Source organism: Triturus cristatus, chromosome 2_2 (genome assembly GCF_964204655.1).
Source record: "Triturus cristatus chromosome 2_2, aTriCri1.1, whole genome shotgun sequence".
NCBI lineage: Eukaryota > Metazoa > Chordata > Amphibia > Caudata > Salamandridae > Triturus > Triturus cristatus.
The window spans coordinates 700,727,523-700,755,237 of NC_140582.1; the positions used below are offsets into that span (position 1 = coordinate 700,727,523).

Here is a 27,715-nt window from a genome sequence, read left to right on the forward strand (position 1 = left end):
CCTGAATTAACACGTAATCATACAGTATTGTATTATGCTTTTGAAGAAATGAAGAAATTGCATGAATAGGCCACAAGTGCTTCAGTATTTGCATGTCGCACTCTGCTTTAAAAGTAATGATTAATGCCGCTTTTCGCACTAGGCTTATGGTAGGTAACATTAATGGGAAGCAGTGAATGGTGGGAGGTAAACAGTGATGGTTTAATTATCACATAATTAATAAATGTTCATTTCTATTTACTTTAGTGTACTCGATGAAGACGCCATCTTATTTAACTTAGCTATGGTGGGAGGGGGGATTGTTAGGAGCGAGTTCGTTCTGCGATGAGGACAAAAAGATGACATGAAGGAGTGAAAGCCAGTGTGTCAGTCGCTTGCCAACTACTGTACCCGAGCGTGGGACCGGAAATGTTCTATGTGAATGACTTTAATTCATAATAAAAAGGATGCAAATTCGTTACTTGTGTGGTGAACATGTGAATAAGCTGAGATTCAGACCATGGGAACTGTTTTACACAATAAAGTTGTTGAATAAATGTAAAGTCATGGTGGTGTGACACAAGCACTTCCCCAGCCCACCAATCCCTGTGCGAGTTAGAAGGGCAAATGCAACATTTGAGGGATAGACATGTCAATTTAGACTATAATTAGGGTGCCTTTAGGGGCGTGTCGAAGCAGCTTAGGCTGACAGGAGAGAAAAGGGGAGATGCATCGCAGTCTGTCAGTTTGCAGAGAGGCCTAGCTGTTGTTATCCTGTCCTGTTACTGTCCAAATATCTTCCGTTTCCTGATTACCTATTGGGGACCCCTCCACCATCAGCCTATATCGTTCTTAGAATTTCAGCATTAATGTACTTGTTTCTGAATCTTTTGTCTCTCCACCTATCCACTCTGTTAACAATATATTGATATGCATTATTTTAGATGAACCTATTGTCTCTTCATCTATCCCTCCATTAGGTAATATATTGTTTGGCATAATTTTTTTTGCTGAATCCTTTGTCTCTTACTCTATCCACTCCTTCATTGCACAATGTCATTGCATATTGAGTCTGTATAAAATGCATTATTTCTCCTGTCGTGAGATTCAATGTTTGTAATTGTGACCCGATGCAGATGAGCATTTTACCTTGAAATCTGAGATAAAAACTCAATTATTAACCTTACAGAGAGTCTGGAATTAATTTTGACAAATGGTTGGTAAATTAGAATTTATCATTACCATGAACTATTCAACTAATTGGTCCATCGACCAAATAGAAGAAGAGTTGATATCAAGATTAGTTATTTAACGGATGTCCTAGCAGATTTATAAAAGAAATAAGTAATGAACGAAACAAATTGACACCAGCGCATCAGGGATACTGGGTGAATGTGTATGGGTCATTGTAGTGATTTGTTGAGTATCGATCCCTGATCAATTATTGGTATTGGCGCTGGATCACCATTGACTGCGGAGGAAGGCTCTGTAAGTAACAGGCAAACATTGACGGACACAGGGCCTAAAAGGTACGTGCCTAGGGTTTACACCTGATGAAGCAGATATACTGCTAAATCACTAGTTGACACAGAAAACTGATCTTGTGCTCGCGATACGTTGGGGAATAATGAGAATTGGATCATGTAAAGACTTAATTACTGCATAGTAAAAGCATGCAGAAGAGTGTAAATTAGACAAAACTGCACGTTGAATAACCGGTCATGTTTACTAAATTGCAATGGTGTATTCTTAGTCTTTGAAAGTGGAATAGAAATGTAAATGTGACAACTATCGTGTTAGAGAATTAATTACCCAGTCTCCTTTAATTGATGATAAATGTGAATAATTTATTAAATTAATGTAATTTAGATGACATTATGTGTGTATTTCAGGACTCTCCCAAATCCATGTTTTGCATATGTGAAAATTTGCACCAAGTGGTGAAAGAAAAAAGGTTGTTGGACGTTTATAATAGTTTCAAATTCTCTGAAACTTCTACAGAATAATCTCCATACATGTACTAATGAGAATTACTAGAAATTATATGCTTCCTTAGATTTTTAAATGATTTTACATGCTGTACTTTGAAAATGTAGTAATTTGTTATAGCTACATGTGTTAATCACAATGAAACAAGATGTTTCATGAGTGCAATGAATTGAAAAGCAATATGTAAAAGTTCTAAAGACTCAAAATGTAATGTACATTTCTATTTTATATTGTGTAATTTCTGAACAAAATTCAATTTGGGACTGCATTTTCTTTCTATTGCTTGATTCCATTCAGCATTTGGAAATACTTCACAAATGTACAATGTGAGACAAAACTATGTTTCACAGAAAGAGTTCCCCATGCTCATGTTAGGACTACTCGCTACAAATTTGTTACTTTGGGAACATCTGCCATGAGAAACTGTCCTCTTGAACAAACTCTTGTCCCTTTGCTAAAAGACTATTGTTCATAACTTGAATGGTTCGACAGCTTATGTGATAATTACCACCTAGTTGCCACAAAATGTGTCTTTTTTATGCTGCATGACAATCACCCACTAAGAACTGACCAATGGACCGAGTGGTCTGACCAGATAAGGTGACCCAGGAGGTGTCATCCCGGAACTTGTGAACTAATCTAGGCTGTGTGAAAAGAATGTTATGCACAAAGTTGCAGGCACAGTTTCTGTTGCAGTGGCTGTTGGAGACCTTTTTCCTTCTCTTTGGAGATCTTGCTTCTGTGTGGACTTGTGGGGTCTCTTGGCTTATGCATACGCTGTGTGCGCTATTCCCAGACTTCTTTCCCTCTTTGATACAATTCATGCCCTTTCCTGAACTCTTCCCCTAGAACATTGGCAATTGATGGGCCAAAAGAGATACATTTGATTATTCTGCACTCCTAAATTCAAATGCCTGATATTGATGTACTTTCTTCATTTACTGATAAAATCTAACCATCTTTAAATCCTGTTTCTGTCTCTCTATAACTTGTCTCCGAAGATCGATTGTGCATTCCAATTGAGTTTTAATGAGGGATGGGAATTATGATATAGAGGTCTCTGGTCAGTAGATACTAATGTTACTATTTTGCATCGCTCTAACGGAATTATTGGTTTGCATGATTCTAGTCCAACTGAATTTCTTCAGGAGGTTTGATTTAGCCGTGATAATTCTGTATTTGTAATAACCTAGTCTTGAGAGTTATATACATGAATTCATTTAATTACAAGCCTGTAGGCCAGTTACCCAGTTCCTGGTCCTCATTAGATAACTAGATGGTATTCCATATATTCAACCCCTCTCAGCGCGGTTCAAAGATCAATCGGAGAACCAAGTAAATGATTCTGAGGTGTAGCGTAAGGGGATAGGGTCAGACAAAAAAAATGGGCCCAGTGGCACTACAGCACACCCTTGGTTCTACATTTGTGATATAAGGTTTGGTTTAACATTTTATGCAACCCCTAAAGATCAGACAGTGTGGATGTCATACATTCTTAGTCTATAGCAATCCTAAATGGGGGCCTTTTTCCCTAAGGAACCGGTGGCCCTGTTTAATCCCTTGAACTTCAGTAAGCACATTGGCAGGGTTTTGCATGACAAGAGGATCCTGGTGCAAGCACAGCAGGAGCCACATTTTTACGATAGCAGGCTAGACGAGTCAGTGTGAATGGACTTTTTATTTATTCCACAAACTCTTATAGGAACCAATGAGCTGTTTTTAGGACAGGATTGGAAGGATACTGCTTCATAGTGAGGCATAATCAGGAACACATAGTCTACCTTTTAATAGCTGCTGAAGAGGGAAACAGTTCACCATTTTTAAAGTTTCTCGGTTTATCAACTTACGGGCTAATTCCCTGAGTGAGTTCAATCTTTGCGATGGATCTTTGCCATTGTTCTAGAAAAGATCAAGAGCACTACACACAAATATAAATAATAAATTATAATCACAATTTATTTTCTATGTTCAGTCAATAATGCCAGTTTGGTATGAGATAAAGAGTTTAGTTATAACTCTTTTACTAAGCCGTCTTTATTAGATCAAAAGTAAGCCCTTCAATTTTTGTCATTAGAATCTTATTAAAAGTTAATAATCAATCAATAAGCAATGAATAAATTGCAATAAAAAAAGCATTAAGAGTGTTCCATAAAGATAAGAATCCTTATTCTAGGAATTGTGAGCAAATGGGGTCAGTCAGAACTCATAAAGAGTTCTTGTTTGAGAGAGTGAAAGTTTAAGCATAAAGCTTTGGCATATAAAGCAATCAATAATTCAAAAATCAATCAAAGCAGAACTACGCATAAAGAGAGGTTAAAGAAACTCAGTAGAGTCTTAGAGTATTGTGGAATACTGCAGGGAAAATGGCATGGAAGAATGGTCTGAAGGGTCTGAGCCTACTTTAGGAACACAAACTATTATAGACAACACATGCTGAAGTTTTGCAACATGTTGCTTCTTCTCCATTCAGTCAAACAGCTTTCGATGCTCTCCTGGGAACAGGATCACTCCTCTTCTTTACACCGGAATAAAATAGTCCACAAACAGCAATGTTAGGTTTGCAACTTAGTTGGAACCATTCTAAATTCATGTACGTCAATTTCTCATTTAAGACTACTTCCCCATGTATTAAATTACTTCTCTATACTTGTAAATATCAAATCATTCAAATGGATAACAAGGGTCTATGTAGAAATCGAAATGTCTGTATTAACGAAAAGGAAAGCATTAAGCATAAAAACAGTTCATTGGAAAAAAACAAGTAACGTAAAAGGGTTAAGTTCAAGTTTAAAATGCATTATCTATGTATAAACTTCATTTCCTCACAAATGGCAAAAACAAATCATGAGTTAACAGTATTCTTTGTGTAAGTAAGAACATTTTGCAGAGTTTAGATAAAAACATTCATGCAACTATTATTTATTAAAAAACATGTTAATGAAAAGAATAAGAATTAAACATTTTACGTGCTTTCAAACAATGTTGCTTTAGCCATTTGAGGCCTAATACGAATAAATATGGTTGCCTTCTACAAACGGTCTACATTTAAATGTGTTTTTTTCCCCATTAAAACTTGCACATTAAATCTTCATGTTTATTAAAACTATTTGTTATCAATTTTACTAAAACACACGCTCATAGCCCAGACACCCTATAACTCTTTCACTGTTTTGCTTCTTATGCTGATGCATTGTAAGGGATGGAGGTTGGAAACATAGGCTTTTTAGAAATTGTGGCTTAGTGCATCGATTGGGAGAGTGAATTGAACCATACACCTTTCTACTTTTCCTAGAACAAAATACATCATGTTGGATCCATTAGAGCAGAGACAAACCTCCTTCATCCAATCTCAAACGGCATCTATGCTGCTCAGTACATTCATTTGGTCAAGCACCCATGACTACTCTCAAACTGAAGGTCAATCTAGTATCATCCATGAACATCAGAAACTAAATGTGATTGTTTTCCCCTTATCTTTACAAGTAGGTTCATTTAAATGCTGAAGAGGTTCATCCATGGGATATCTAACAGCACTTGCAGCTAGTGTTAAGGAGAGTTGAAGGCACTGCCCTCTCATGGAGGAGAAGGAGCACTCCAAGCAGCTCAAAGCTAAGTACAGCAGGTTGCTCACAGCGAATCAATCGAGACTGCGTTTGTTTAGAAATAGGGGGGAAATAGAGTGGGTACTTCTGTACGTGTGCCAGTCGCGGATTCACTAGCCAAAGCCAGTGCAGGAACGTCAGGACTGGTGGGCATGGCCTGTTTTAGCAGCTCTGCACAAGTCTGCTCTGGGGCGCTATTGCTGTGTCCCAGGGTGGAGTCAGCAGAGCTTCTTGCAAGTAAATGGCTGGGGGCAGGGCTGGCGTACAGTATGAATGGAGGAGGAGCTGGTGCCGAGAGTTTGTGGTTGAGGAGGAATCTGGCAGCTAGTCCTGGACCTGAAAGGCTGGCCTCAAGGAGTGCAGAACACGTGCAATCTTCAGCAGTATGCTAAGAAGAAGCTGCTCTTCTCACTCGTGTTCCTAACGGAGTCCAAGGAAGGTGATGGTGCCAGCGGGGTCCCCAGACCCACAAGAGCTAACCCACACTGGGTCTGCCCAGATTGGACTTCCAGTCACCACGTGCAGCCTCTTAACTGAACTCAACTGAATAAATTGGAACATTATCGCCCGCTAAAACAGGCCATAGCTTCCGGCCCGGAGGTGGAGATTTTGGCCATGGCTAAAACTCCGCCACTGGCCGGAATCCCCACCTCCGGTCCGGAAGCTCCGCCTCCGGGCCGGAAGCTCCGCCTCCGGGCCAGAATTTCCGGCCCGAGTGCGGACGTAAAGTTAGTAGTCGTAAATCCATTCTGTGAATACCAAAAGTAGTAAGTGCATTCTGTGAATACCAAAAGTAGTAAGTTTAGGATTTTGTCTTAAGTTAATTCTGTGAATCGGGCCCTGGGTTTAGGGATACTGGTTATGGTTTGCACATACTATCACGTGATTCAGAGTGCATTTTGCAAAATGTGTTCTTTTTTACATACTGACTTACGATCAGGTGCCACAAATGGAGACAAATTCAATTGATAAAAACACGTTTTACATTTCACTTTTCCCACACATCTTCCAATAAAAATGGTTAGCTGCAACAGGAAAGGCCCCAAAACACAACATATAGACATCAATTGTTTTGCCTTGCAAAGTGACCCATTTTGACGATGTGAGTAACAGCAGTTTTTGGAGTTGGACGTACTGCGCATCACACTGATTAAAAACAAAAAGAATAACCTTGTGACACAGAGGAAGCTTTCCCCTCATATTCAGACTTTTTTTTTGTTTTTTTAAAAGAAAATCCTTGAGGTGCAAGCACCGGAAGGATTTTGTCAATGATTATGGAAGAAGAAAGTTCACTTTCTCCACATTCTACAGATAATCCAGAGGGCATGAACCTGTCATCCTCTACATTTATGTACTTAAAAGTATACATTAGCACTCGCTGTCAGTTGACGCGGTGCAGAAACAGCCACGGCCTCTGGACATGGGAAGAGTGGAGTCCACTTTGCTCTGCATTCGTCAGAAATATTACGCCGGTGGCAGCAAAGTAGGACCGAACACTGTACTTGATTCTGACATTACTTCACAAGAGGTCATAGCAGCCATTCAACGACTACAACCCGGCAAAGCACAAAGCACCTGGCCCAAACGGCTATAGTGCTGACTTCTATAAAGCCTTTCGCGCCCAGCTAGCCCCCGTTCTGGCACAGCTTTATAACACACTTAGCGCGACTGCAGAACTCCAAGACTCCATGCACTTGCCCACCATCATGGTAATCCCCAAACCTGGCAAAGACCCCAAGTGCTGTGCATCCCACTGCCCAATCTCCCTCTTAAATATGGACGCCAATATTTTCACTAGTGTCCTGCCATATAGACTAGCCCCCTACGTTCAGGAGTTGATTGAGTCTGACCAGGCTGGGTTTATTCCTGAGAGAGGGTGTACATCATGAAACGGCTGTGCCACCTGCTAGACAAAGTTTATCTCTCCCGCGTACAGTCCATCCTGCTATCGATTGATGCCGAAAAGGCTTTTGATCGCGTGCACGGCCTTATCTCTATCTTGTCCTTGAGAGAAAGGGCCTTGGCCCACGGTTCCACCAATGCGACATTTGCGATCACCCGGGCCACCAGGCAGGACTGTCCCTCGTTACCTTTGGTCTTTGCGCTATATATGGAGTTATTTGCGGAACGGATCCGGAGCAACCCCCGAATAACAGGCAATCGGATTGGTGGACGGGAACATAAGATTATGTTATACGCGGACGGCATGCTCCTGACCCTCACTGACTCAGACACCACCGTAGAAGCAGTTATGACTAAATTAGCTGCATTCAGTGGAGCCTCCGGGTTTAAAACTAACCTACAAAAATCTTCCATCCTCAACAGGACTGTTCCAGACTTAGTGAAGGCCCGGCTTAACACATAGTTCCCCTTCCAGTGGGCACATCATGGTCTGCCCTACTTGGGACTACAGGCCCACTCCACAACTGCGGCCACAGCTGCCCATAACTAAGGCAACCTCTTAGCGATCACAGGCTTGGACCCTACCAATTGGAAGAGTCATGGCATCTCTTGGCTCGTGCGTATAGCAGCGGTCAAGAGGACGCTCCTCCCCAAAATCCTATAAGTAATGCAAACTCTCCCTCTCCAGCCTACTCCATTTATGCTGGACAAGCTACAAACCCTTATCTGGGACTTCATCTTGGAAGGCAGACGTGCCAGAATGGCCAAAACCCAAGCCTACCTCTCAATGTCAGCGGGGGGACTGGGTATACTACATTTGCGCCGCTATTATCCAGCTGCGCAACTGCACTATATAGTGGAATGGTCCCGGACGCACACAGAGAAAACACTGGAGCTTTATTGATCAGCCGATCGTGGCCATCCATATCTTGAAGGTCCCCTGCGTACCGAAACCCATTGGCCATCTGGGGTCTATGTGTCACCAGTGGTGAGGGCGACGGTTGGGGTACAGTACAGCTGAGACACGGCCTGTCTACGCCTCTGTCCCCACAGACGCCATTGATTGGCAACCCAGACTTCCTGTCTGCAGCTAAGGGAGCGGCATTTCAGGTTTGGCAAGAGGTCAACTGCAAGTGAATTGGGGATTTGTTCAATACTGGGGGACTTATGGACTTCCCAACACTACAACTGTCTTTTAACAACCCTGACACGGCACAATGGCAGATTGGGTGACAGCTCTGGCTCCGACCTCACGCCTGTCGGTTACTCACGTCTTTTCAGCATTGACTTCTAACTTGCACCCGACAAAAAACTCCTGTCTGGCATTTATGCCTTTCTTATCGTACCACAGACTCCCCAACAGTCACCCACATGGGAGGGAGAGTGTGGATACCCCTTTACAGATGGGGAATGGAACAACATTTGACACCGGGCACGAACATCAGCCCTTAACACCACTAGTAAAGAAATGTTTTTAAAAATTGCACATTATTAGTATCTCACCCCGGCTAGGATGGACACCTTGGATCCTACTTGCAATGGCAGCTGCTGGTCCCAATGTGGCCAGTGGGGCACCCTTACCCACCTCCTATGGGTGTGCCCCAAATTTGAATCCTTGGGGGGAGGGGTGGGGAGCCTGGATTCAGTGAATGCGATGTTTGACACTGAGGTTCCTAGGTTCCCTGGGCCTCCCTAACCCGCCTGCCTATCCGTTGCGATCCAGCAGAGGTCGCAAGATTGCTTTAGCATTGGGTGCAGCCAAGCAGCTCCTTCTTGCCAGATGGGGTACCAATAACATCACTACACATATAGACTGGCTAAACAAACTATGGGAACTGCTGTGAATTGAAAAGCTAACTTAAACAGCAGTATAGTAAAAATAAAAAAATAAAAAATAAATAAAAAACACACACGCGCGCGCGCAATAAAATGCCTCACACTGCAATGAAAAAAATACAATTATCCTGTTTCTGGTGCAAACCTTGAGTGCTTGCAAATCCTGGCATGTATCAGACTGCCATTGATAGTGTTGTTGTCGGAGTGAAGGGCAAAATGGTTTGACATTTACTCCTGTTACAGGTAAGTGTATTTCCGGAGTGGACAAGAGAAGGCAGCATCCCGCAAAACTGGTGGAAGATGTAGGTCAAGAGGTTTCTCTAAGTGGAAAAGTCTTTTCCACACAAGCAAAAATATAAGAAAAAGATTACTAAGCGATTTTTTTCATACAAGTGGAAATTTTGGCATGCAAAAACAACTCAAAAAGCCCGATAAGCTAAACCCTGTGCAGGTTTCGAAGCATTATTTGGAAAATTTGGGGTATTTTCAAACACTTGCAAATCTGAAACCTGTGTGCACTTTGTCTAGTGGATAAGGCTTTTCCCTTGCACTGAAAAAAACAAGCATTAGAAATGCAATAGGTCTCGCCTTTTATTAAGTTAAAGCCATTTGCTTTCCTGCATAATACCATTAGCAAAGCAAATGGCTTTAACTTAATCAAAGGCGAGACCCATTGCATTTTCAATGATTGTTTTCTTATGGCAGATGGGGTGGACAATACAGTAGGGAGGTTGGGACTGAATGCACAACTGGAGGAAGAGTAAAAGAAAAAAGCGCTAGGACGCATCCAGATTTTTTTTCTTCTTAAAGAAGGGGATATGTGGGTGGCACAGGCCACGTAGGGTGGGAGTGGAAGCGAGAAAGAAACATGGACAATGGTTGGGTAGGAAATACTGTCTGAATCTGAATACAAGCAGTGGTCAGACACTAATTAAAATGAATCAATCTGTGCTTGGTCCGCACTACACACAGGGAATAGGAAGTGACACCAGACCCGCGCTGAGCAATTAGGAATCAGCAAATAAGACTGACAAAGAAAGGCAACAAATGGTAAGCAATGGGCGAGCTCCTAGCCCTTTACAGTAAGCAATATCCCTTACAGCATCAGTGCATGTGCGCTGTCAGGTGAGACCTCAAAACTGGCTTCCTTACCCATTCACGCACAGGAGCTTGAAACTGCAGAGCTCTAGCCATTGTAACAGAGAATTAGCTGTGCACAATAAGCAGTGACCTCCCCCTCTCCGAGTTACTGCAAAGTACATTTGGGATATATCTATATATGTAAATATAATATCAAACCTTAGTTCTCAATATGAATGCACACACTTCCCATGCAAGTTTTTTGGGACCCGAAACGGACGCTAGAGGATAACAATGAGTTTTACCTGCACACAACGAACTCATTTTGTATGTAATTCATGCACTCTGAAGTCCTTATGTAATATTCGATTGTAAAGCGCTCTGACACCTTCGGGTAAATTTCGCACTATATAAAACGCATAAATAAACACATTTGCTTGCAGCACTTTAACTTCTTGAGTGAAGTAAGCCCGCATCCTCGGCCGTCCATAACGTGGGTGGGGTTAACTAGCAGTGGAGTTCTCTTCTCATATTAAACGGGGGAGGTGTGGGGTCTTCAAAAATGTTATTATTGTTATTAACCCTCAAAGAAAGTGTGTACAGCAGTAGAGTCTCTTGCATTCAGCTGCCAAGGAGGAGCTGAGCAGCTCTTTGGACACAAACAGAACCACTCTGTCAGCAACACGATCTCAAATGAATAGCAGGCCGACCCTGCATGCATCCCCTGCTTGCTATAAACCTACAACCCTCTTCTCTCACCTGCAAACGCCACAGCAACAACCACCAGTGTTGGATGATCGTTGCTGCTGCCGAGGACGCATAGCGAGGGCGGGATGTTCATAATGGAGAGAGGACTAAGGAAGCCTACTTTACATGGCGGCCATATTTGAGAGGGACCTCGTCCGACTAACAAGCACAGAGCGTCCACGTTTTCCCACATTCTGAACTCAATGGTTAGCCAATCAACTAGATTCCAGTTAACTTTAACACAGTACAGACATTTGCTTAAGTATGCCTTTTCAAAACATAAACTACGTGCAAGGCAAATCATTCAGTATTGCCGTATTCTCATACATAAAATTACCACGTCTAATTTTTGTTGCAGTTTTACATGACTCATGGTCACATTCCTTGTTATGCACGGGGTGGGGGGGAGGGGGGTAAAGCGATTTTTTCAGAACCACTGAATTTTGAGCCTCAGATGTTGTTGATATGAAGTCGAGAGTTACCTGATTCCCCAACTACACAACTCTGGCTTTAACGCTACATCTACATGGTATGGTTGTAAAGTATAACTCAACAAGCACGGTCCGCTTTCAATTTCGTCCGGAGCATCATGGGGATCTCTCGTCTTTATGGGGCCATGTGTTTTGAACACACAACCCCATAAAGATAAGAAATCCTTTAAGATGAACGGAAAGCAGTCGAGCCCGTCCAAGTGGGATGGCAGAAAAAGCCAAAGGGAGGTAACACACACAGCTCTTTTCCAATGGCTGGCCACTGTTTAGCATAAACGGTGACGCCGTCCAATGGAAAAGAGGGGCGGGGCTTAACGCCCTTTACTGAAACTCCTCAAACTCATTAAATCTCACCGAGCGAGCTGCGCATGTGCGCAGCCACGCTAGTCGAGACCTAAAAATGGTAGTCCAGAGAATAGAAGTCTAATAAATTAGAAGAGTACTTGGCAAAGATAATTAGGACCCAGACACACTGCCGTTCAGCACCAACGTCTGACACCACAACAATCAGGAATCAGTATCGGTGTTCCTACCTTGAATACAAATAGTTCCCAGAGCGTACTGACTGCCATTCACAAAATTATACTTAGTGTGAATGCTTTTGCCTGAATAGAAAGGAGACAACTAAATGAGGTTAAATTGCAGCATTTTCTACAGCTATGCAGGGCTGCCATGCAAATGTTTTTGAAGTAAAATGTTTCCCCTGAGAAGGGCTTTGCAAGACAAAATGGTTTGATATATTGTAATAGCAAGGACATTTACCTTACGGGTTAGCACTGCCTAAGCGCACATACAGTGGAATTACTCATTTTATTTTTCAAGGATGATTCCTGAAATGTACCTTATACAAAGAACTCTGAGATCAGGAAGTATCCTTGAATTACCTAGCTAACAAGAGAACCAAACTTCCGAGGTTGAGTAGCAGTCAGGGCCAGGAGGGGCAAGCACTACACCATCCCAAAAGCACTATAAAAATAGAACTATTCAGTAACCATGTCAATATGGTGCATAACACTGTGCTTTATTTGTTGCATTATTCTGTCGGGTGGGATACAAACCTACCTGGGCTGATAAATCATGCAACTGAGGAGTTTTACTGCAGCTTACAATCCCCTTACCTGAGAACTTGGATCCTTGCTCCTCTGTGCTGATAGAAATGCAACTGCCATGAAATATTCAGGCCATTCCAAATAATCTTCACGTTTTTTACATACGTTTTGGGATCCCAGCCTGGAAAAATAAGAGCACATATCAAAAGTCGAATCAAAACCCCTTGACCTGCATCACCACCTCATTCTGAATAAATGTGAGGATTGGGACACATTAAAATCAGTTTCCGCTCTTCCCTTCCACTATCGGTCCTGTTCTCACACACCTACAACTAAGGATTACAGGAGCTTTCAAGTCCATCTGCAATACGCTCAATAAGCTTTAAAGGTGTTAGAAACTGAGTCTTTTTTCTTTTTGTTTCTCCTTTTGTTTTTTGACGTTTCTTTGTTAAATTGTATATGTATTGGCGCACGACAGGGTGCATACAGCTAGGGCAGTGCTTTACTGTCACTGGTTTCAGTGGTATTATTATAGCACTATATGGGGATAGTTGTATGCCTGCGGTTATGTCCTTTGATTTGTAAACTAATAAAAACATTTAAACCATAAAGGTGTTAGAAAAAGTCACTCTTTTGTGCTTGCTATCCTAGCTTTACCTCAATCAATGATCGGTCAATGCACTATGCTGAAGGACATTATTTATGCAACTTGATTTATCTCTTACTCCATCCCATCCAACTCATTTTTGTCTTCAGTCCTTAATCAGCTAAACCCACATTGGAATCTGGCTAAGCAGGCTTCAGGAAAGTCTGCCAAGATTGCCCACTATTTCACATCAAACGTTTAAGCTCTACTTTATATTTACCCTAATATGTGCTTCTCCTCAACCTATTCAAAGTATTTTGACCTTTTTGCTCGCTTCCACCCCTCTCCCAATTCCCATATGAAAGCATTACTTTCTGACATTTCTTTGTCATGCCAATTCAGCTGCCGCTTCTACTGACCAGACAGAATCACAAATGTTTCCTGGCATTCATTACGTTCTATACAACAGCATAAATAAAATATTTATTGATTCACTTCATATGTTTAAACAGAACACTATTTTTCCCTTTTAGCACTGATTACGATGGCGGAAGGCCCGCCACCAACAGCCTGTCGGTGGCGGGTCCTCCGCCATAGCTCAGCGCTTTTCCGCCTGCCATTTCATGATGGCGGGGGGTGGGGAGCGCTGGTGAAGCGTGGCTGTTGAAAAGGTCGACCGCCACGGTTCCAACAGGCGGTCCTTTTCCGACTGCCTGTCAGAGCAGCAACATTGCTGCCAGGCACCGCCGTTCGGATTATGATATCCCTTTTTGCCCGCCTGTTCATGGCAGTTAACCCGCCATGTACAAGTTGGCGGAAAGGGACCTTGGGTGTCTGCCACGTAGTGCAGGGAAATGTAAACAGTGCTCCATTACATTGCAGCAGGTGCTGCAGCCAGCAGCGCCCACCGCAATGTAAAGTATGGACGGTGCAACCGCCGCGGTGGCAGTGGCATTGTAATGCGGTGGGTGGGTGGGTAGGCCGCCTTATAGGCAGCCAGTCCCACTACCGCAGCGATGGCAGTCAGACAAAAGTCCGACCGCCATCATAATGACCCCTTATGTCTTTTTAAAAAATTTCTAATGCTCCATACGATCATGGTTTTTCTCCCATCTCACCACTATTTTTTACACTAGATCTTGGGCCTTTTCATCCGGTCTGTTTTTGTAAGGCTCTTCATAGGGAGACGTGTTAGGTCCTGCATTTCCTAAGAAACCCACAATCTTGATCTCCATCATTTATTTAGTTTTGGCTAAACACTTAAATTGCAGCCAAGCGCAACTTTCAATCACTTTGATCCTTACTATATTTCGTCAGCAAATTACTAGGTGCCAGTTAATTACCACTGTACTACCCATCATCACCTGCTCTCAAATATAGTTAATTATACGGAAGATATTTTTAAATCCTCCTAACCATTTTCACTCCTATTGACCACACATTGATACTAAGCTTACAGTCTAACAAAAGTGGTGAACCCTCTTACCACGTTTATATTTGCTTTTAGCACAATTGCAAGATATATTCATAATTTATATTGTAGTATGTTTTTGCATAGTTCACAATATCGTACATGCAAATAACATAAACCTACTAAACGCAAGCATATACTCCACATGTAATAACTTTGAAATCAAATATTTACTTTCATGCAGAGCTGACAAACTGTTTGTGTCTTCATGCTATTCTGCAACTTGACAATTATTTGTCGTTTCTAGTTCTTCCCGAGAGTGTAGGGGATAATGCCTATTGCTTGCACTTTTGTAAATCCTTACCACTTCTGCTTTACAAACTAGGTGTCGCCCTTGTCTTATGTCACCTCTATCATTCTTCAACCACTCACTTTAACCACTGGAGTTTCTTTTTAAATCGTTCGATCATCTGTTGTTTAAGATGCCTCCCTCTGCCTTTTTAACCGATTTCCTTATACTGACTCCCCTTTTTCACCTGAATATCCAATTCTATTTCAATATCAAGGTTATAATTTTACCAAATAAATGTTTCTTAAACCACAATCTGTTATTTTTGCTAAATGTCTGTGGGACTTCCTATTTTACTATAAAGCTAGCCTGGTGAAATGATTAAAATATAACCGTGAAAAAAAACGAACAGAGGCAGAAGTGAAGTGATTCGTATTGGAAACTTCTTTCTCAGTCACTCCAGAAGCTTGGTGCTATTGTAGAACTGTGCAAACAGTAATACCATGTGTGGACAAATTTATGACACTATTTTTTCAAAGTACCAAGAGTCTCTTCAATTAGCAGTGTGCTTCATACACCTCACCAAAAAGCATTGCATTTCAAAAATGTAATTTGGATTACATGATATTCTGAGCTATTCTCATTTCTGACTGTAAATTTGCACACAGATCAAATTGTGAAGTTACAAATGGCTCCAGCGCTAGAAGTTCTTTTGCTTAAATAAATTGGACAAGAGCAAATATTTTTTACACATTTTTTTCTACATGTGTTGGTTGTTTTCTCCCATTAAGGACACCACAGCCCAACAAAGCTGAAGGCCAAAGCCAACAAAGCTTACTATAAGTAAGCACTTTGTTCCTTCTAGCCATTAAAGAAAAAGTAATTGCGCCGAGCCTGTAGAGGCTCGCCTTTTAATTGGCAATAAAGTCAGATGGCCCCTTCCTGGCCTTAGACCTACAGGCTGCGTTACGAGAGAGCATGCTTATAGCATGACAAGGAGTTTCACCCACAGATTGTGCCCCAGCGCTCTGGAGACAAAGGGCTCGATTCATAAAAGTAATCTGAGACAAAATCCTAACTTTGTGACTTTCTGTATTCACAAAAGGCATTTAGGAGTAGTAAAGTTAGGATTCCTATCTTTACTACTCCTAAACTGAGACAAAATCCTAACTTTATGACTTTCGGTATTCACAAACAGGAACGTTTTAAGGATTTTGGGGGTCCTGGGCCAAATGCGTTTTGGGAGCCCCTGTTTGGAACCGCTTTAATTTTATGATCCAGTTTCAGCTGTTTCATTGGTCAAATTCTAAATGTGTGTACATCTAATATTCCTGGATAGTGATGTGTAATTTCAGTATTGTAACACCCACAGCAGCTCACTAATATTACTGCAAATAATCTGTCACACCTTCCCATTTCCCATATGTGCGGTTCTGCATTGATCTAAAAGAAACTTTTTATATGGCTGTTGCATAAAACATAAGGACATTTTGTCTGCAAAATGTCTGTTATAAACTCTCACACATAAAAAAAAATGATAGTTAAAACCCTATCTACAACAATCCATTTAAAAAAGATTCAAGGTCATCAAGGCAAGACTCTCACAGAACATAGCTCGCTCTAGCAGCCCTGGGGCCCGTGAAAAGGCTGGGGCCCTGGGCCAGAGCCCACTTTGCCCATGCCTTAAAACGTCTCTGTTCACAAAAGGCATTTAGGAGTAGTAAAGGTAGGATTCCTAACTTTACTACTCCTAAACTAAGACAAAATCCTAACTTTATGACTTTTGGTATCCAAAAAAGGCATTTAAGAGTAGTAAAGTTAGGAATCCTAACTTTACTACTCCTAAATGCCCTTTGTGAATACCGAAATTCGTAAGTTAGTATTTTGTCTCAGTTTAAGAGTAGTAAAGTTAGGAATCCTAACTTTTACTACTCCTGAATGCCTTTTGTGAATAGCGTTAGTCGTAAAGTTAGGATTTTGTCTCAGATTACTTTGGTGAATCGGGCCCAAACTGTCGAACAGTGTCCCACAACAGCACGGTGACCAATAACTTCCACCAAAGATGGAAGGAATGTAAACTCACCCACAAACCCAGAGGATCTGCCCATTTTACAAGACTCTACACCAAACTGAAAGGAATAGCTGCAATTCAGGATTTCGAATGCAATTGCTTATTGTAATGTACCAGTACTGTTGCTTCTCATCATACCAACACTGTGTAGTTTCGTTACCTATGCAACCTCCTACACTCACTGGTTTAGTTTTAATTTTCTACTTCTACTGCCTGTATCCAAACTCATCATTCTGCTGGTCGTTCTGTCATCAAAACGTAGATGGTGTAACTTTCTCCACTTGAGCCCTTCTGAAATGGGATTACTTTGTTCATGCTACTGATGGCATTTCTTCTTCTCCTTCGATCTCAATTCCTCCTTCTTCCACCCTTCCCAAGTCTGCACATAATCTTGGTATACTCTTTCAAAAATAGCCTACCTTTCATAAAAAACTTCTCTGGTTGTACGGATATGTCACTTTCGACTCCTTAACATCAAGAAAATCCAAGCATTTCTTTCCTTTCAGGAATGTAACTTCTTATTCAATGTCTTTATTCTTTCTCGCTTGAATTACTGTTGTTCAGTCTATGCAGTCCACCTTCAGCATGCATGGCTTCAACCTCAATCTATCATCTTTTCGCATTTTATTTCATCTCTGTCATTCTGATCAGATATTTGTGTTAGCTACCTATATCGTGTTGTTTTCATTTTCATTACTAGTAAATTGTTTTCAAGTACAACAAGGGTCCTGTTCTCTTATTTCATTGCATCAATTCAGTTAATCAACCTACCAGAGATGTAAGTTCCACCGGTTAAGGTCATCTGGCTTCTTGCCATCTTCATTGTGCTGCCTCCCATTTTAGAATCTGTATTTTGCTGAGCCCCAAACTTTGGAATGTCCCTAGGGTCCCTATGAGACCTTCAAGGCTGACAGTTTTTAAATAATGTTTGAAAAATTATCTACTGACGTAGCTTCCTCCATGTTTCACTCTTCTGTGTATATGTATTCGGACTTGCTCTGGACTCATTTGTTCTCATGCGATGTCGATACTTATTATGTCTGTTGCTGCACTTTGTGAAAAATACTATATCTAATAATCAAAAAATACATTTAAAATTCAAATGTTTAATAGACTGGCTAGCAGCCAACAGGCAACTACAAGTCTAAAAATCCACCCAGTGCTTAAATGCCAAAATAGAGCCTCCTCAGGTGAACTACTGAAACAAAATGTTCCCCCCTTTAATAAAACGTGGCATCAATGTACATCTACAGCCTTGAGCACGTGGATGAGCATGGTCTCTTTTGACTCTTCCCTAAAGATACAAGAACAGGATGTCAATACCAGAGCTGGAAGCAAAAGAAAGCATGGAAGAAGTGACATGCCAGAAATGCCACTGAATTAGCTGCGACCCCCATTAGGTTTTCTTCAGTTTAAAGGCATCAGACAGTATCTTCAAATGGATTCAGTACATGGGCAGTTGAACGCCCAGGAAGTTTAACAGTAACGCCCCAATCGGGTGCCATTAGGTTTTTTTAGTTCAATTTTATCGAAATGAAGCTCCAAAAAGAAAAAGTCTTAGTGCTTTCAAATGGACCAGTTCAAAGAGCACACCTCTTCGACAACATAAGTAGTGACAACGTTTTCTCGGAAGTCACTCAACTTATGCACGTGTTCACTCTCCCCTTCTGAAGAAAAGCATTGGGAGTGGCAGATCCCAACTGTGATCCTACAGGCATGAACAGAGTATTGTTGGTTTATTCAAATAGTGGTCATGTAAAACAAAGCTCTGCATACTGTTTAACATGACATGTACTCTGCATTCCAGTTACCACTTTCTATAGGATTGCTCCTGGTCAGTGTCCTTACGTTTTCTGATAGGGTAATGCTTGAATCAATGCCTGTACGTGACTCGCATACAAACAAGGCAGAGGAGCAGAACTGAATTGCTGATAATATACAGTAGCCCTACTCTACTCATCGCCTGCAGTCTGCTGTAGACACTTTGGATTTATTGTATACCTCTGATCACCATGCCCACATTGGGAACCAAACTTTGCCAACCCTGTGTTCAGAAAGTTAAAAACTCATCAACAACAACCTTAAGATTGGTGGTCTAGGGTTAAATGAAAAGATGTTAAGCTGCATGATCATTATTTGTAATTGCTTTAGGTATAGCAATATTAAACATGATGCAGAGAGCTCAACTACTCTAACCAGGCTTCTCCCCATAGTAAAAGTGATTAATAAAATACAGTGGACGCAAAGTAGCCTTTATGAAACTATACAATACATATGAATCACTGTCCTATTAAAAGGTCAGCTATGAAAAGTGCTGATAAACTAATCTGAATTAAAATAGAATTTAACAAGGGATGGAAGTCGCTGTGTCTTAAGAGCTGCACAGCATAGAGGCAAGATGGCGCCTGACTGACGGCCGCATAGATCACCCCTTGCTGCCGGGTATGCTGTAAGGACTTAAACAGTTGATGCGATTCGGTAATCCGCCTCAAATAAGAAGCTAGAAACCTCCCTTCATGACTCACCGGCTGGGGATAGATTATTCGGACCCCCTATCGGGAAAGTCTGCTCCAAAGGAGCCAGAACACTGGGCCTCATGATTGCGAATAACGCTTCGGTGAAAGGCAAGATGACCCAGGATTGCCCTAAGAGAGGTGAGAGCCGGGAAGTGTTAAAAAAAGGAGAAATAAATGGCAGAGGCACTGGGGCCAAAGGTAAGAAAGCTGGGCTAAATGATTCGGGGAGGCGACACAGCATTGTAGACTTCTTTTCCACAAACCCGCAAGCTGTCAACAGTGACACCTCACTTGCACTGCTTAATTCTAAAGAGGGAAAAAATACGATATAGACAATAGTAAGCAGCAACAAGGGCTGGCTCACATGGGGGATTCTGTAAGCAACATATATACAGCGGATAAAGCGGTAGCCCAGAGGATTGAATTTCAAGGAGATACCTCTGCGGAGAACGCTGAAAATGGTGATAACCATAGCCTACTAAGGATTTCCGAAATTGGCCAACTAGCTCTAACCAAAGGAGAACACCCTGGCATTATAACCGGTTCCTCCCTGGCGCAGAAAGAGCTTGCTGGCACCACGGATCAACTGAACACAAGCATGCTAGTTGAGGAGATAGCAGCAAGTAAGGGGTCAGAGGATACTTTAGATTTAGGGGACAAGTTCTTCTCGGTGACCGATGGCTCTGAACTTAGCCCCTCTGGGGCTGAAGATAGTAGCAATATCCAACTTTCCAGCTCCACCCCTAGCTCTGGCACGCTACAGAAGGACACAGTTATCAGGAAAAAGAAACTTCTGAAGAAACAAAGAGACTCACAAGTATGGGAAAAAGATGGAGGAGGTCCCTCCACAGGGAGCACGGACCCTACTTTAAAATGGGACTATTCGGCTACCAGGAGCACCTACCCAGATCTCCCAGGACAGGAGGAGGAAGTCGCACCCTCTTTTAAAATGGTATTTGACTCAATTAAGCAATTACAGGAAGAGACCCGAATGGATGGAAAGAAAAATAGACTGGCAACAAAGAAACTTCAGGGCGCGGTGAGAAAAATGGACATGCACGGACACAAATGCTAGACTGACGCACGTCGAGGAACGCACTAGTACACTAGAAGATAGCCTGGTCAGAACTCAGGCGCAGGTGGAAACACATGCAAAACAGTACTGATCTTCAATGGAAAATGGAAGATTTTGAAAACAGGCAAAGACGCAATAACCTCCGGATTCTTGGGGTTGAAGAAGGAATAGAAGGAAATTATATGAAGGCCTATACTCTGAGGATGATGAAGGGAGCGTTTCCAGGACTTCAGCATTGGAATTGGGAGGCCAAGATACAGCGTGTTCATCATTTGCCCATGACTCCCAGGAAGCCTTTACAACCAGGCAGAGATGGAACCACAATGCCAAGGGCAATCCTAATTTATTTTGGAAATTTCTTGCTTCGAGAGGAGGTATATTCTAAGGCACGCCCGAACGCTAGATGGACTTTTGAGAACCAGTCCTTCTTCGCGAAGCCAGATTTTTGCCACGTCACCGTGGAAAGACGTTGGAGATTAAGAGAACTGATTCAGCCGTGTCAAGCCATGGGAGCACAAGCATACCTGATGAATCCCGCAAGACTGAAGATCATCTATAAGAACACTACTTTACTTCAGAGATTCAAGTGAAAGACTATATGGAAACTTTAAAAACATGGAGGGAGGCTTATTGGTTGATTGGGGGAAGAACAAACAGTGGGTAGAAAGTGTTAAGGGATAAGCGTTAACTGTTAAAAAAAAAAAAAGATAAAGGAGGAGGGGGAAATGCGGGGTTAAAAAAAAACACACTAGAAAAAAGAATTTAACAATCACGAGAGCATCTAGCCGATAGACAGTAAGGCAGTACGGGGGGTCGACTCTCAGGCTCCATCACAGAGACGTTAGGTCTGCTTGCCTCACATTATAGGTGGGGGGAGGAGGGAGGGGTGGGAATAAATTGGGACATGGGGCTACTGAGAGGAGGGTTGGGGGAAAGGAAAAAAAAACACCATCTTGCAATGAAAGTATCTTTGGAAACCAAATAGCTGAAAAAGGAAGAGCAGGGAACGGGGACCAAGTGACAGGATACACACATTATGCGAATAGCAACAATTAATATATGTGGGTTGAACGATGCTGCCAAACAAAGGACAGTGAAGGAATATCTTAAGATCCTTCGTGCCGACATTGTTTGCTTACAGGAGACACACATTGAGGGGCCTCGAAAGGCTCTGTTAGAGCAGTTGGGATTTCAACTGATAGCAAGCACTTCACAAGGGACCAGGACTCAGGGGTAGCAATACTAGCTCAAAGAAGGGGGGCAATGGTTGCTTATCCGAGAAGTATGGTTGGTGGGTAATTGTGGAATGCCAAGTGCAAGGTTTCAATTTTACGCTTTGTTCAATCTATGGGCCAACGGTGGACAATCCAGAAATATTCAATCATGTAAATACGGAACTGGCTAATTGGCCACTTCCGATCATTTTATGTGAGGACCGTAACATTAATGGCATGGATGGATTGTGGAAGGGGGATCCAAGTAAGTTTGCAAGCCGAAAAAAAAAGGCCATAGGGCCTAGTCCAAATGATGGAGGATAATGGGCTTATAGACGCGTGGGAGCAACTGATACCCCAGAGGATGGGGAGTACGTATTATTCAGCACCACATAAGGCCGTAGCGCGTCTAGATTATTTTTTGGTTTCCTCATCTCTCCTCTCCTGCTGTAAGATTAAGACATTTCCACAGGTGGTCTCTGACCATAATCCTTTTGTTTTAGAGTTCCAAAACCTTGTCGGGAGGGCACAGGAAACAAGCTGGACGTTTGAACGGGCCTTACTGCAGGACAGGAATTATGTCCAACATATGAATAAGTGGTTTAAGGAACATCTAGAGATTAACAGGGGGAGTGCTGGATATGGGGTGGTATGGGATGCACTCAAGGCTAGCATTAGGGGAGAGACTATGAGCTATTCTCGGAAACTGAACAAGAATGAAAAAAACAAGAGATTGAGACCATACACAGAGCAATTTTGGATCTAGAACAAGAACTGATTGGGGCTATCGGCTCTAGCCTAAACATAGACGAGATTCTGCAGAAGTTAGCTTTAGCAAAGGCTGCAGCTGGTCAAATCATGGCAGCGATAGTTTTTGGCCTGGAGACAAACTCACCATGAATTTAGCGAGCAAGCTGGGCATATGTTAGCTGTAAGGACAAGACAGAAAGTTGCCAGGGGAGACATCTTGGAGATTAAAAACTCAGAGGGGGTAGTAGTTACTACACCTAAGGAAATCTGCATGGCTTTTCACAAATATTATCAAAGTTTATATAGGGAGAATAAGATTATAGAAATTAAGGATGTAAAGGATTATTTAGCATCAGTTACAGCTGAGACACTTTCAATAGAAGACTCAATGGCTATGGAGGCTAGACTTTCAGATGAGGAAATTCAGGGAGCCATAAGAGATTTACCATCAGGTAAGGCGGTTGGCCCTGATTTAATTCCATTAGAATTCTATAAAACCTTCTTTTCAATTCTGGGAGAAGACTTAAGCTTCATTTTGCGCCAGGCGCAGAGTGAGAAAACACCTCCAGAGTCATGGGCAGAAGCCAGCATGATCATCTTTTTAAAGAGATGGAAGCCCCCTAATGAACCCGGATCTTATAGGTCAATTAGCCTAATGAACAGTGATGCAAAGATTTATTCAAACATATTAACAACTCGCCTTAGCACTATCATAGGGAAGGTGATATCACCTCGCCAACATGGGTTCATACCAGGCAGGGGCACGGCTGAGCATATCCTGAGAGTCTGTACCTTGTTTGATGGTACTTCAGTCATACGAGACCCTATGGCGCTTATTCTGCTGGATGCGGCGAAGGCGTTTGGTAGGGTCTTGTGGGGCTATCTTTGGACTGCGCTTGAGAATGTAAGCATAGGCAAGGGTTGCATAAAAGCTATTCAGGTACTGTATAGGAATCCTAGGATTCGACTCCGGGTGATGGGGAGACAGAGCGACCCAATCGAAATTACGCGGGGAACGAGGCAGGGGTGCCACTGCTCTCCCTTCTTCTTTGCTTTTTATATCGACCCTTTTATCAGGAGAATCGAGGCAAATAAGGATATCCTCCCAATTATGCTCAATTGTTTTGAAAAACAGATTTTGGGTTATGCAGACGACCTGGCTATATTGGCCGCAAATCCATCTGTGGCCCTAACTGAGGCAGAATGCTTTGGGGCAGTTTCCGGCTACAGACTGAATCGTGGGAAGACACAAATTGTAGTTAACGATAATATCACTTTGTTAGATCCAAGAGTGACTGAATCGGCTACTTATCTTGGGGTTATCATAACCTCAGATTTATCTAAAGTTGTGGAGAAGAACCTTGTCCCAGTGATTCAAAAATCTAAGAGAGACCTCAATAGGATGAATAATCAGCACCTCTTGATTGTGGGAAGATGCAATATCATTACAATAATATTCCTGCCAAAAATCTTATATTTATTCAGTACGATACCCCTGAAATTTGACAACAGCTGGTTCAAGGAAATGGAGAGAATGATAAACCGGTTGATCTGGGCTCATGGGAAGACGAGAAGGGCACTCAAATATATGTACCTCTCTAGGGAGAGAGGGGGCTGGGCGGTACATCATTTAAGAACATATTATTGGACCGCAGTGATTCAATGTATCAGTGGGTTACTGGGTGGAAAGGTTACTGATCAGTGGAGGGGCGACGACGCTCCTCCGGATGTATATGAGCTACTTTTAGAAGGAGAAGTCCACAAATGGCTTCTGAGGTTTAGCGCAGCTAGCTACTATAAAAAAAAAGTCAAATTTAAGACTCTGGGAGCAGCAATATCGGTCTGGTCCGTTGTTAGAAAAAAGCTGGGACTGGGAAGAATGAATTATTATACTGCTCTATTTGGGAATCCTTCTCTACCTGAGGTTTTTCATGATGGTATTATGAGGCGGTGGGATGCTTTAGGTGTACAAACTAATGGTGATCTCATTGATCCCGATGGTATAATTTCATTTGAAAGAGCTCAAACCCTGTTTAATCTGAAGCGTAGAGAATTTTTCAAGTTCCTACAGATTCGGTCTGCTCTTGTAAGGAAAAAGGGGGGAGCAAGAGCTTTTTCTAAAGACTCAGTTATGGAAACGGTGCAAGTACCTGACGGGTGTACCATCACCCAGATTTATGGAGAGATGAGTCAACGACAAAGTGATGATTTGGAAAAATACTCTGAGAAGTGGCAGCGGAAGCTGAATATTGAAGGGTGTGAGTTCAGGGCTTCACTGAAGCTAGGATACACAGTTTTAAAGGTAGCCAACCTCCAAGCTCAACATTATAAAACTATTTTTTCACTCTATTACACACCTGCCAGAATAGCTCAATGGGGTGGGACTATGGGTATTTGTTGTCCTCGCTGCCACAGCGATGAGGCAGAAGTAGTTCACATGTTTGCCTCCTGTCCTGCTTTAGAACCCCTAAAAAGAGCTATAGAGGGTTTCATGGGACAAACTCTGAGGATTCAAACAAGATTATCCGATGAGCTAATGGTTTTAGGTGTGGCTAGAAATGGTGTACAGGTAACCCACCGGGAATTTGTATTTCTTGCCATGGCTGTAGTTAGAATCTGTGTGGCATCTGCATAGCTGGATCCTAACCCCCCTACTTTTTAACAATGGGTCACGACTTCCAGCCATGTATAATCTGGAAAAGGGACTATATGAGAAGAAAGGGTGGAAGGCTAGGAAATTAGGGACATTTATTTGGGACCCAATTACAGAATGGAAGACTAGAATGGAGGGGTCCCAGGTATAATCCACGGTTCTGGATATAGCAATGTAACATTTTCGTTTTTACTTATGTTGGTGGCATAGAGATATATGTTGCAATTAAGACTTAAAGGCATTGCTTGTTTGTATTTTACTTTTATTTTTGCTGTAGGATCGCTTTCTTAAATTTACTTATCCTTTCTTCTTTTTTCTTGAAGTTTGTATTAATGATGGATGCTTTTTGAAATGATAAAGTAAAACTGATGGTGAATAAAAATATTTGTTTTTTTAAAGGAAGTCGCTGTGTCTCACTACTAGCTCTAGCTTGAAGCTTGTGAAGGTTTAGAGCCTGGTTTTCAAGACAGGGTCATCAACATGATTCCGCAGCAGGGTTGTGTGGTTCTCTACTGTTCATCTTAGGCAAAATCCTGGCTCTCAAGATGCGGAAAGCAGGCAGAAATAATCTCTTCTCTGCAACAAGGCATGCAAGGGCACCCATTTCTGCTGAAGGGTTGTATGGTAGAAGCACGAATGGTTTTACCGCGCGTGCCCCTACCACACAGCCCAACGACGAAAGGGTCTTAACCAGGCATGCCTTTACCACGGAAATACGTGGTATCGCCATGAATGATAAAGGATTATGGGTGGCTAAGGTCACCACTACCCCGCCTTCTCCCGACCACCCCCTCACCCGTCCCCACGTTGTCCCTTTAACTACCCCTTCTGCCCTAAAACCCACCCCGCCCCTCCAACACTAAAAACTACCCCAACTACCCATTCCCCTTCCACTGCCCTAAGGCTTAAAACCCTGCACCATACACTACCCGCCCCCCCTCCCCCAGCGCTGTCCCTTAAACTACCCAACCACTTCCACTGCCCTAAAACCTACCCCGACCCCCACCACCCTAAAAATTAACCCAACTACCAATTCCCCTGCCACTGCCCTAAGGCTTAAAACCCTGCTCCCTAACTTACACTACCCTGCCCTAGCCCCTTCCACTGCCCTAAACCCGACCCCCTCCCAGCCCTAAAAACTACCCCAACTACCCATTCCCCTCCCACTTCCCTAAGGCCTAAAACCCTACACCACCCCACACCCCTGCGCTGTCTCTTTCTCTACCCCAACCCCTTTCACTGCCCTAAAATCTACCCCAAACCCATCCCAGCCCTTAAAAAAATATGGCCCCACTTACCTCACCGCAATGTCTTCGTGCTTCCGTCTTCCTGCAGCTAGACCCCACACTGCCTTAACCACACAAATGCGTGGTTATGCATGGTAGAGCTAGCGTAGTCGGAACGCGAGTGGTGGGGGGGTTAGTGCGTATCATCATATCCTGAGAATACCACAGAAACCCAGAAACCAAACATCATATCCTGAGAATACCAAAGAAACCCAGAAACCAAAAAACAATCACTACAAGCAAACCTCCAGGGAGGGAGGGAATGGCACAGGAGTGGGATGGGGAGACCAGTACTCGGAGTAATGAATATTACCAGTGAATAACCGGGCATTACCTCCAAGTCCTGTCTTCCCGTCCCATTCCTGAACAGTGAGCCCATACCCAAGCGCACAGCGATTGCAAGAAAAAAAAAAGACCAGAGAATGCGGCATACAGGTCAATTTAATCAAAAGAAAGCAGTACAAATCATAAACCATGTACAGCAGTCAAAACATGAGTGCCAAAAGCAGCCGAGGCCGCCATCCCAAACTGGAGACGATAATGAGAGACAAAAGTATGGGGAGAAGCCCATGTGGCAGCATTACATATGTCACGCAAGGAGGCACCCTTGGACAAGGCCCAGGAGGAGGAGACACCCCGGGTGGACCCACCATGGATTGAAAAAGGGAGAGGACAGTGAGCAGACTCTTAAGCAGACACCACAGCACCCTTAACCCAGCGAGACAAGGTGGACAAGAAAGTCCGAAGACCCTTCCCAGAGAGGCCATAGGTGACAAACAAAGAATCAACCGTCTTAAAACCACTGGTCCGGTCCAAGTAGATGCAGAGAGCCCTAGGCACATCCAAAGAATGGAGAACCACTTCCTCCGGGGAGGAGGGGTCCAGAAGGACAGGGAGGACAATATCCTCCTGACAGTGAAAAGAAGACAAAACCTTGGGCAGAAAAAACTGATTAGGACGAAGAACGACCTTGTCAGAGCAGAAACGCAAAAAGGGTGGGGGGGGGGGGGGGGGGGGGAGGGAGCCATCAAAGAACCAAGCTCACCAACCCGCCGCACAGAAGTAATGGCCACGAGAAAAAGAACCTTAGCAGAAAGGAACTTAAGGTCCACCGAGAGCAGATGCTCAAAAAGGGGGCCCCGTCAAAGCCTGGAGAACCAGGGGAAGATCCCAGGCCGGCACAGGAGAG

At 42.8% G+C, this 27,715-nt stretch overlaps 1 protein-coding gene across 1 annotated transcript in view; it reads right to left on the minus strand.

Annotated features, from left to right (window-relative positions):
* The window catches only part of DCTD (dCMP deaminase), a 181,303-nt gene that overhangs the window by 136,289 nt on the left and 17,299 nt on the right, over positions 1-27,715 (minus strand). Inside the window, exon 2 of the mRNA XM_085641881.1 lies at positions 12,745-12,856. Within this exon, the coding sequence (XP_085498007.1) occupies positions 12,745-12,856 (112 nt within the window). The remainder of the gene's footprint in view (positions 1-12,744; positions 12,857-27,715) is intronic.